The 12,075-nt window shown below is 37.2% G+C and overlaps 1 protein-coding gene across 1 annotated transcript in view; it reads right to left on the reverse strand.

Moving 5' to 3' along the window:
- The window catches only part of F5 (coagulation factor V), a 36,866-nt gene that overhangs the window by 7,934 nt on the left and 16,857 nt on the right, over positions 1 to 12,075 (reverse strand). The window contains exons 11-19 of the mRNA XM_065742018.1: positions 11,389 to 11,539; positions 10,807 to 11,019; positions 7,066 to 8,959; positions 5,580 to 5,745; positions 4,357 to 4,593; positions 3,683 to 3,893; positions 2,525 to 2,704; positions 857 to 973; positions 407 to 478 (exon numbers count right to left, since the gene is read on the reverse strand). Coding sequence (XP_065598090.1) covers positions 407 to 478; positions 857 to 973; positions 2,525 to 2,704; positions 3,683 to 3,893; positions 4,357 to 4,593; positions 5,580 to 5,745; positions 7,066 to 8,959; positions 10,807 to 11,019; positions 11,389 to 11,539 — 3,241 coding nt within the window. The remainder of the gene's footprint in view (positions 1 to 406; positions 479 to 856; positions 974 to 2,524; positions 2,705 to 3,682; positions 3,894 to 4,356; positions 4,594 to 5,579; positions 5,746 to 7,065; positions 8,960 to 10,806; positions 11,020 to 11,388; positions 11,540 to 12,075) is intronic.

Genomic DNA, 12,075 nt, shown 5'->3' on the forward strand with positions numbered 1-12,075 from the left:
ATACAAATGCACTTTGCACTTTGACAGCTCGTATCACATGCAACATCCAAAAGTTTTTTGAACACTTCATGTTGATTTACAAACAGGCAGCCCAGAGGATAAACAAATGAAGCCAGATTTGTTCCAAGTCATCCAGCAGGTCACTGACATAGTACTGCTTGGCTCTCAGGCTTATGGTGCTGACAGAAGACCCATGAGAGTGTTTGAATTCAGTGATGAGGGCTATATAGTACAGTTCATAGTCTCTGAAGAACTGGGTAGCTTTTTAACCTGACCGAAGCTTCATTATTGAATTGATCTTGTTAGATCAATCAGTAAAAAAAATATAAAAATAAAAAAATGGAACTGCAGCACTTCACTGGTGGTATTCAGTATCGTGCTCAGACCTTTTCAACTATTAACTCACCTATGTGATGCGAAGCGTTGATTTGTGAATCAAGTATAACTCCACTTGCCATACCCATAGGAATCCTGCACTCTGGAGAAAGCACAGTAAGTTTGTTGTAAAAAGGAAGGTCCAGCTAGAATATATATCCTTATGGAATATTCTAAGATGGCTTTGCTCAGAGCAATTCTGAATAACACTGCAACTTCACCACTCTTTTCCCAGAGAAGGACAAATAAATCTCTGCAGTTTCTTTCAATCAATTAATCTAATGGTCATTGTGAGAAAAGCAACGATTTCAAAGCTAGTATGCTAAAGGCTGAACATTTTTTTCTTTTAGAATAAACTTAAAGTAATCATTCCACCCCCTCCTTGACTTTTCTCTCCCAGGTTTATTTTCAGTGACTCTGAAAGGACAGAGGTGACTTTATAGCTAGATTCCCCTGGCCAAGAAATACCTTAATTCAGTACCTTTCTCCAGAACCAAATAGGAAGCCTGCATTCCAGCTTGCTGATACTCCCCCACTTCAGTATCTAAAAGCCACCAGCCAGGTCTCTGTGGTTTCATTTCAACTGTCTGAAATGAGCCTTTAAAAAAGGGAGTAAAAAAACGCATCAGAAGTGTTATCATTATCATAAGGTTGATGTTAGCTAGGCTGAATGTTAAACTACAGATCATACTATGTCTCAATTCAGAAAAATTTCTCTATGCTAAACACAGCAGAAAAAGCAGAACTCAATCCACTGTGCGAATCTTTTTTTCCTTTTTTTTTTCCCCTTAACAAACAAGTTCCATCTGAAAACAGAGAATTAAGAGAGCAGACCAAAACCTTGTCTTTCCTGCTGCTGCAAGCTAGGAAACCATGGATGACTGCATGTAACAACAGACATCAGCACATAGCAGACGGTGCTGATCCATGGAATGAACAACACTAAGTTTATTACATAATGTAGGACTGTTGATTCTGTCCTTACTTTTGCTCCCCCAATGTGTTATTCAAGTAATGTACAGGATGAATGTAAAGAAAAGCAAACTAGATGAAGGACACTCACATGTACAGGCCTTTTCTTCACTTTTTGCATACCTCAGGAATGCTAGGGATTGAGTAGGAAGCAGACCTTATAGGCTGTTTACATGACTCTTCTTTTATTTTGATATTTTTAAGAAAACACAACACATGCTTCATTGCTTCACACAGCAATACTGGTTCTCATTTAAACAAAAACATACAGAGATGCCATAGGGAAAAATATTACCTTAAAAGGCTTAAACAATGAACGTTAGATGATTTGTTCACTGAAATAACATCCTATCATTCAAAGCCAATCACATTATTTTTATCATTTCAACAACAAAAACATGCACAGCTGTCAATGCAGCCTTTGTAGGTGCTGCTATTGCACACTCACAGTGCTGACAGTAATGGGCAGAGTAGTATGTTCTGTGGCCTAAAGAGTGTTTTTAACTTAATTTCTCTCTGAATGTAAGTATTCTCCCAGGGGTAACATCTGTTCCGTTTTTTTTTTCTCCATCACACTCATCTTTGTAGAAATAAATGCTCACAAGCCATATACCAATAGGAATTCCCAGCAAGTACTGATGGGACTCCAGTGGCATTCATACATGTGGGAACATATGAACAGGACAGTTGTGTTATTGTACATTCTTAATTTCATGAGGAATTTGTGGCAGGCACAATCCTATGGAATTCCTTTACCTTCTTTACTGTTAAGCACTTTGCAAAGCCAAATCCAATCTATGAACTACTCTGTACAGGGGAAAACAAAGACAGGAAGGAGAGAAACCCACAGTCAACAGTCACATACCTAGTGAGTGGCAAGAAAACACAAACAGAAGGTAATACCATAGGCCATCCTAATATTTATTTTCTATATACATCTCTACTCATCTGAGAGGAAGACTTTTGCCAAAACACATTTTGTCTGTAACTTTACTCATCTCTCTCATGCCTTCATTTCTCACCTCCCAAAATGTTGAGGTGCAAAACGATGAGTTGCTGGCCATTGTTGGCAACTGAACTGTTAGTGTTCTCAAATTCTTTCTCCCTGAGCCCAAAGCCAATTTCTGTTCACATTTACATTGGAATGACTGTACTAATCGACCCTTAGAATACTTACCTGGAAGGAGTGTGTATGTACCAAGCTGATACTTTGGCTCTATTTGTTCTACGAATGTCTGTCCATGAAAATGAACAACATGAATGTCTTTTGGCTCTCCCATATTTAGCAAATGCCATCGGACAAGGTCACCTTCATACATCCTCAGGCCTTGCAAATTGTAGGTAATTCCATTAATGGCTGAAAAAAACCCAAACATTGCTGGAATGGTTAACTCCTCACAAAACAGATCTTCAAAAATGCTAGAAAGTAGTTATTAATATAAATCAAATATTTAGTAAAGTATTTATTGTAATAATTAGTATACTCGGGAAGAAACATCACTTTTTCCAGTCTAAAATGCTACACACTACAATCTATGTACCATCCATTCAGGCAAAACAGGGATCTCACCAGAAGATTTAAGCACAGTTTGCTTGCAGTCTGTCAGGTAGGAGAATAAGGGGGCATTCTGTCACATCTGATACCTTTGATTAATAAATGATTTTAGAGAACATACTTTCAAAAAGCATATTCTGCTTTTCAACATGCCATTTTCAAGTATGATTACTTATATGATTCATGGTGCACAAATATCAGATTCTTCAAGACAGCGCACATACTGGATAGATTTTCACAGAATTTCAAAGAGAACAAAAGATTACCTCTCAACACTTAGATGCTTACTCCACTCTACATAAATAAAATCTCTATATCCAGACAGAAGTACATGAAGTCCTAAAACTGCTTAAAATTCTTTCAATAGAACTAGTTGATTTGCCAAAATATTATTGTATTTTTATATTTCTTGCAGAAAGATTTACTTTTCCAGAGTATTAGTCTCTTACTGGAAAGAGTGGTTTGGTTTTTTGGAGGTTGTTTTTTTTTTCTTTTTGTTTTTTGTTTTTTGGTATGTTTGTTGGTTGAAATTGAAAAGCCTTTTGAAAGTTTCAGGTCAATATCCTTTCTGCATTTTAACAACGATTTTCCAGTTAATGCTAATCTTTGCTCATAAAACTATAACTATTATGTGTACAATGGAGAACAATGACAGCAAAAAAGCATTCACGTAATTAACGTACAGGATCTACATTTGTTCATAAGCAGAGTGAACTGAGATAACTCCCACAACACCTATCCTTCCACTCCAATAAATACTTGAGAAAAGAAAATAAGTACCATAGAATTTGTGGCACTGTTGCATTTCTTGGGACTTCTCAGTACAAGGCTTTCTAGAGCGTTTGTCAAAGTACCAGCTTTTTTCTTCATCAAAGACCATAAAAAGCAAGAAAAAGTCTCGGGTGTTTGTTCTGTTGTTGTTTGATGCACTGAAGGTTCCTTTTTCACAGATCAGTATTGGCCCAATCAAACCCGAGTGTGTATCTTTCTCCTACAGAGCAGTAAACCCATATTAAATGTAAGAATGGATTTCTTCAAAGATATCAAAAACATTCTTGGAAATGCATAAGGCCCTACAAATGTAACAGAAGGGGCTGAACTTCCAGTGTATTTTTAGTCACCTCAATTTACTAAGTGTTTCCTAATCTAAATTAAATCAAAAGTTAATATCCTCTTTTAACTGAATATAAGAGATGAAATTTCACGTGGGGACATCCAAAAATCAGGACAGCTTTCCAAAAAGTGTTCAGCACCTTCCACTTTCACATCTGTACAATAATGTCACTTGGAGTTATTAAAAATCTGACTCAATGTGGTCCTGGTCTTGCTCTAGTTGATCCTACCAGAGCGGGGAAGGGAATGTAGGAATAGATAATAGCAAGAGATCCCTTCACACCTCTATGATCATGTAATAAACAGCAGCAACACTATCAATTCTACATTGATTTCCTTACCAGATTTACATCAGAGTAGTAGACCCAGGACCGACAAGCTGCTCCTGGTTGCAGTGGTCCTGATCGCCTGTTTGCATACCATACATATATATAGCTGCTATTTGGCTGAACTTTATCATCTTCCTTAAACCAGTCACTAGACTCATCATCATAAGTGCTTCCCTCAGAGGACTTTTCATAAAAAAGTCCATGGGCATGGAGGGAATACGGTCTGGATGCCAAATTCTTAAAATGAACCTAGAAAAAGAAGAAAAAAAAATCTTGAGCAAGTTCGGGTCTAAACCAAAGTCCCTTTGTAGTGCCTTCTAATAACTTTGAACCAGGGACAACATTTTTATAAAGACCATAGGCCACACTATCAACAGCAAAGGTGGTAAGGATAGCTTTTGAGAGCTCCATGCAGTGTCATACTCTTCAATGCAGGTTTACAATTCAACATCAGGAAATGTGAGCCCATCTCCCTGCTTTCTACTGAGCCCAGGCTCCTGCTGCTCCTCTTCACTCCTGGGAACGCTTGTTTACAGCAAGCAGTGAGATAGGGAGCTTCTACTTATGCCCTTTATTATGACCATGCAGCCAAACATAAGATAACCAGACAGGAACATTAGATCATGTGTCAGACAGTTGGAGAAGGGTAAAGAAAGCAGAGAAGCTCTATCTACATCAGCGTGCTTCCTTATGGAAACATACTCCTGGGTGACCAGAGATACAGTTCCTCTCCTTCTTATTTGTCTTACTACTAATCAATCCACTTAGATCGAAAGTTTTTAGAAGAAAAGACAGGTTTTGGACATACATTTTTGTATATTTTCATCTTGAATACAAATTCTCTCAATTCCTTTAAAAAATATGATCCATTTTCAAAATAATAATAATAATTACTTTCAGTGCAGTTTTGGTTTAAGAAAACTTTCTAAACGCTGAACATCTAAAAAAACATCATGAAATCTAACTTTTTAAACTGATATTTAATAGTGGGAAATACAAGAAAGAAAAACAGAAGTGATTTTGCTGTGAATATGATAGAAAAAGACAAACTCACTCCTTCAATGAAACAACACATCACTGTGCTCTTCTGTCTGCTGTGCAATTTTGAGCTTGTGAAATGTGTTCCCTCTATCATCTTTTACAATCTGTGGCATTTTTAGACCCATTCTATGTCACACTGTAAGATCACCATACAAATCCTATCTTGTACACATGCTAAAAAAACAGTGACTTACTAGGATTACATCATTTACTTCAGCCCGGATAACTGGTCCCAGGATGCCAAGATGTTCTTCATATTCACCTTCATCCTGAAGAATCGTAAAGGTACTGTCTGTGTACCTTTGAAAAATCACCTTTTTTGTACTGCCATCTTTACAGATTTTGTCATACATCATGGTACTGAAAGGAAACCCCAAAAAGAAAACACAGTAATTGGAAATATCTCTAATGAAACCTAGTACTCAACAACAGAAACATTTCAGAATGTAAAGAATAAACACAGAAATGTCAGACAATTCTGAAAATCACGACTTACATTGTTAACATACTTCTAGTTTTACAGTTTGTCTTAATAAGTCATTACCATTAGCTAAAATGGAGCTTAGCTCACAATGTAGCATGCTAACTACCTATACCCCACTCCTTCACAGATATACCTTTTCCAGAACACTAACAGAAACATTTTACATCCTCCTGCACCTGCACTTTGTACAAATAGAGATGGTAAGATCAAATTAGCTCTTAAGCACTTGAAACGTTATTTAGATTTTAAATAAAAGCACTAGGAACTCATTCAAATACATTGGAAATCCAGCCTGAAAAGTTAAGATTTTTCAGAGCTCAGTTTTCTGTAGTGACTGCTGAAAACTTTAGTAGTGGTTGGTCATCTTCAAGAATCACAAAGTTCAGCTTTTGGATGAAAAATGACTAGGAATTCTACGCACTGCAGCATAAGTAGTTATCTTCCTTTGGTTGAATCAAGATAATTTTTAGTATGGAGTCTCTCATGAGTCATATACTTGTTTGTTGTAGCATAGAGATGATGTCAAAACTATAACGAAAATCCTCAGTTAGCGTTTGCGATCCTATTGCTTTGTGATTCCTCTAAACACTAGGAACAACACTGCAATAATTCATCCAGCTGTATTTTCACTTTAAATGTAGGACATTCTTCATCATCTGTACGATTAAGCACTTTGTACTGCTACAGTCTCTTAAGTGCTGTTATCTGATTTTGTAACAGAGAACCAAAACACTGCTTCTTGCTAGTGCTAGAAATTGTGCAATTCTGCCTGTAAGAACAACTTTTCTGTATTAGATCCCCCATTTAATATCAGGGAAACCTTTATTCAAAGACGTTTCTTTGTCCAGTCTTTACTACAAAATCTAAGAACTCAAGGAGGATGTAAAACAGGTCATTCAAGCACAACAAAACTAAATGGAAGTAAATGACAGGTTTTTTTCCACTCTTGTTTTAAGGACTGTTTTAAGCGAGACAACAAAAGACCATTCTTTCTAAGTGCTCTTAGTTGCATTATTCTTATTTATAATGACATTCTAAGGGGTTTCCAGCCTCCCATGGAAAATTCTTAGAATTTCATAACTGAAATGTTGAAATCAGACCGCAGGTTACAGATGCTCTTAAATTCATCAACATGCGAATCAATGCTTTGTTAGTGTCAATTCTGAGCAAAATAAAAGTAAAATATTTAGCCCAACCTTTTTTTAAATCCTGCATAGTTCCAGCAGACTTCCTTAGCTGCAATGTAGTATCTCCTCTCATTCCCTCTGCTACGCAGGTAATGTTCCGCAATGTTGTCTGGGTTACGCCGTTCATTGACATTCAGTTTTGGATCAGTCATGTATGGGTCATCAAAGCTCACATAGTAGTATTCATATTCATCAACTGATGCATTCTCACTGTAATATTCTCCTGAAGTGTATTCATAGTTTCCATTTCCATGGGGAAGCCCAATGACGATGGATGGCTTAAGCTGCTGTGTATAAGCTGCCAGTTCTCCACGGTTGGACTTACTGGGTGACTCTGTGGTGTTAGTGCAACATGGCAGTGTTTCGTGGTTGGCCTCAGCTGCAAACAATGTGCGGCCAAACTCTTCCGTAGGTTTGGTGAATTTCTGGGGCTTTTTACTCCTTGGGTTCAAAAATTGAGTAGTTTTTGGATATTCTTTTTTTTTCCTTCGGATCTTGACAAAGGCTCCAGATGCACTCAAAGTATCATTCTTGTTCCCCTCCTTTCTTTTGAGAGGCATGCGGTTGCCTTTGTGTTTTTCACCCATTAGATGTAAGAATCCTTCATCCTTCTTTATATGCTTCTTATTTAGGAACAGTGTACCATTTCTGCCTCCATAATTCAATTTACCACTAATGGATTTGTCTAAATTTGCCTCCAGTCTCTCACTCCCCTTTGCAGACACCAAATTCCACTCCTCATCTGTCATTTTAGAGAAATACTTAACAGTCCTGGGCAACGATGCCTCCAGAAAGTTCTTCGCTAATGCAGGGCTTGAATTAGGGCTTGCATTGCCCAGTGTATGATCTGAAGAAAAAGAATCTGTTTGTTTGTTTTTGGATAGCTCAAGTTGAGACAGGCTGGATGCATTAGACTCATTTTCTTCTACAGTGGCTTCCAACTCAAGTGTCAAATTACCTGCATGCATGGCATTTCCCCTCTTAGTTTCTTCCTCTTCCAGATCATCATCATCATAATCACCCAGATGCTGGCCATCTCCCACTGTGGCTGTGCTGGATGTGTTTGCTGCATGCTGTATGGAATTAGGCGAATGTGTCTTGTCAGAAGATGAGATATTTTTATTTCTTACATAATTCAGAAGGGCTTTCATCTTTTGAACAGAGTAGAATTTAATGGCCACTGAGCTTCGCTTTTTCCTTTTACTATTAATGCTGTTATTTCCTTTCCCTGTGCTTTCTTCTTGATGTTCTTCAGTAAAAAAATTACTGTCCTTTCCATCAGTCAGAGGCTCTTCTCCAGCTTCCACACGGGCTTCTCCATTGCTCAGCAAGCTTTCATCTCCAGACAAATTACCATGATCTACTGCATAATCACTTTGGCTTCTATTCTCAAATATTAAGTCAGGCTTTCCATCACTTGTGCTAGCTAAAAGAAAGTACTCATCTGCTGTGACTGATGTATAATTTGACTGAAATGTTTCAACCTCAACATGGAGAGGAGGGGCAGTATGAGTTTCTAAGAACTCTGTCAATTCACTGCCATCTGTAACTGTCAGATGTGAGTCGACAGCCACCTTAGAACTTGCAGTATCAATGTCTTCATATTGTCTCCAGGCCAGTGCTGTAAGGTTTTGTGTTTCTCCAGTTTCTCCTGGATTTCTTAAGCTTCGGATGGAGTAAAAAGAAGCTAGCATATCCTGATATTCTGAATCATCTTCTTCTGCTTCTCCTCCCACATCTTCTTCAACTGAGCTGGAAAGAGCCTTTTTATCAGTCTTGGTGTTTGTGAAATCCACAACATCAAATGAGCCATCATCCTCATAGTCACATCTGACATCTCTGAATCTCAGTCTCATGCCATAACTCATCTCTGTGGCACCCCAGGATGCTAAAAGCCAAGTACCTGCAAACAAAATAAAAGTGTTTTTCATATATGCAGTATTTATGGGAGTGAATGCTGTCTATCATATAAACAATGAGGGCAAATCACATTTTTTTTCTTATAGCATATGCTATAGAAGAGTGCTACTCCTCAGCTGAGTTTCCTATGAGCTACACTGCAATGAAAAATAATTAATACATGTAAATAAATAGGAGCCCATATAAACAAACAAACACATAAACAAGAACTGGAGATCTTCTCCAAAGATTAAGGTATACCTAGGACATGAGTCAAAAGATATCCCATGAAAAAGATCAATATAAAAGAAGAAAAAATTAAATGAAAGATCCTATATTTAGAGTTGGATCTAAGATGTTGATCTTTTAAGATGAAGTATTAATTTTGCTGTCTTTGGTATTATATCTATCGCCACACAAAGAATTCTAAACAAAACACTGTGAGAATGTAGGCAAACCTTTGGTAAACACAGTATTTTAAAAGCTTTTGAATGCATATAGGATGATCTTTAAAAGAATACTGAAGTAATTTGAGTTTCTAATCTACACACAGATAATAAGCTGTCAGTCTCAGCATCTAAATGGCTAGGTTTCAGAGGAATTACTAAAACCTTCAAATTACAAGATGAAATCTTCCATCTGAAACTAGGATCTGTAGAGAATATAGTCTGATTCCTTAAATGGCTTCAAGTTCTTTGCTTGTTGTGTACTTGCTTTTGGAACTAGCAGAAGTGACAGAAGACAGAAAGACAATCTGAAAAGGGCAAACATTTAAGTAAAAAATCACATTTAATTTTTTTCCCCAGAGTTTAAAGCAACCGACATAGTTTTTCCTGTTTCTAATAGCAGTAAAATTACATGGCCTAGATAGGAAGAGCAGATTGCATACCACAACCAAGTAGAAGTACAATACAATCAAGTCTGATGGAGTTTTAATGATTCCCTGGTCCTGAACAGTAATTAAAAAACATTTTAACATATATTTTTAACTGATAAGGTCTTGAGGCTGCAAGATCACCAAAAAGCAAGCTCGGAGGACAAACGATCATTAATTATCCGAGTACATAAAAAAGATAAAAAAAAAAGAACCAACAATAATCACAACCAAAAAGCTCACTGATATTTTGAATAGAATAAAGACACCTAAATCTTGTGGGATTATAAGATAATCACTGGACACTCAGAATCTTCAATGAGAAATAAATTTCTGTCCTTCCACTGGTAATTCATTAAAGTGGACTACATGAACTGTATTATTATTTTTTCAAGGTCTAGTATTAAATGTAGTTAGATATTGAGAAAGATACTGCTGGACTAGTGACCTGATTCAGCATGGCAGACTTCACTGTTGCTAAATGAAAAATAACCTGAGGTAGTGTGTAGCCACTCTGTTCAGCAGTGACAAGAGTAATTTGAGAGTCTTGGCTATTTTAAGTTACTTAAAATGGAGAAGCTGGGAATCAGAGTTGGGAATCAAAACACTGGAGGTGATACTCGATGGTTCTCATGGATAGTCTTAGAAAAACCTTGCAATGACTGTTGCTAACCCCAGTTCTAATTGTGAATTGGAAAAAAAAATACACAAAGAACTACTAAATAAGCCATAGTATTAGCACATACAACTGTTTATGTGCTAAATGCCTACATAGCTAACAAAACTTCATACACATCAGTTGAAACAGACAGCAATTCAAGATTTTCCTGGCACTGTGTTTATCTATTTGATAAATTATTTTGGTCAAGTTCGGTAATTTTTTTGTTTTTATTATATTTTGGTAAATTATTATGGACCAGCACTTAAAAGACAACTTAGAGGAGCTGTCAAATGAGCACTGCAGTCTTGCCTCTTACCAATATTGTCCATTTCCACTGTGACTGATTCTCCACTCATTGGGAAAAGGTTCAACACATCTTCGTATTTCCCTTGATACAGGAAAGCATGCCCAGAAAGGCGAATAGAGACAATCTCATCCTGAGTGCCAATACTGGAGAAGTGCCATTGAACAACATTATCTTGGCAAAATCCAAGGATTTCATTTCTGTCAGACACATAGCCATTTATTGCTAAAATGAAAGCAAAATAAAGATGGTCTTAAGATTTTCATGCCTCACCAATATAAAAACCAAAGCGAAAGACTTTTAAAGCCTCTTGTTCTTTGATTTCAGCATGGTTTACTGGGCTTATATTTGCAGAGAGAGACTGGCAAAGGGCTGAAACCACTATACCCTTGCATAGAAAGTTCAGCTCTGGAAAAAGTATCTTCAAATCAGCAGAGTGCTGCATTAAAATTAAATAACCCCTGTCTTTGCTTCAGGGCTCATAGCCCAGAGCCTGTTCGAGAAATCCCCAAATGCATTACACCTGAGAAATGAAATTTCTGAACGCTCAATCTCACATGACTTTCATAATCTTCGGCTTGTTTTCCTACTCACTGTGCATTATGTTTGAGTTATAGAACTTGGGGTCATCCCTTCTAACAGTGGCAGGGTTGCTGCAGTAGTCCTTGATATTGTCTTCTAAGTACCAGCTCTTATTTTCATCAAACACAGCAAACATTGCATGCTGCTCCCCATCTGCCTTTTTCTGAAAGATAACCAGCAAAAGCACAATTACATTTTATGAGCAGAAACACTAAGGACTCAGTTCTATTTTACTTACCTGCAACATAAGCTTCAACAGAGTTGTGGTGTGATTCAAAGGCTTAACAAAAGGGAATAGGGGGTCAGGACTTCAACATGACACTCTACTGCATCAACCAGCCTGCGGTGCAGCCTTGAGCAGCTACTAGCACTACTGACATGCAAGTAGGCTTAGAATAAAAGGATCAGCTTCTGGTTTCATATGAGTACAAAATTTTTGGTATTTTTTCTTTAAAGTGAAGTAGATGGCAAATAGAAACTCTTCCAGAACTCTTCTATACCACTGGTTTGTTCTAGAATCAGTGATGCTGGAGATTGTCAGACCACATTGAGTTACATGTGTTACAAAGAATGAACAGTTCACATCTGAATGAAGAAGTGTGAAGCTGTGATAGCAATAGGAAAATTTATTTTCAAGTCTAGAAACAGATGTACAAATCAGGTTGACTTCTTGTTGGAATGTTGCTCTTGCTAAGAAAA

Source organism: Cyrtonyx montezumae, unplaced genomic scaffold (genome assembly GCF_038088225.1).
Source record: "Cyrtonyx montezumae isolate F1298 unplaced genomic scaffold, pur_monq_1.0 scaffold_3, whole genome shotgun sequence".
NCBI lineage: Eukaryota > Metazoa > Chordata > Aves > Galliformes > Odontophoridae > Cyrtonyx > Cyrtonyx montezumae.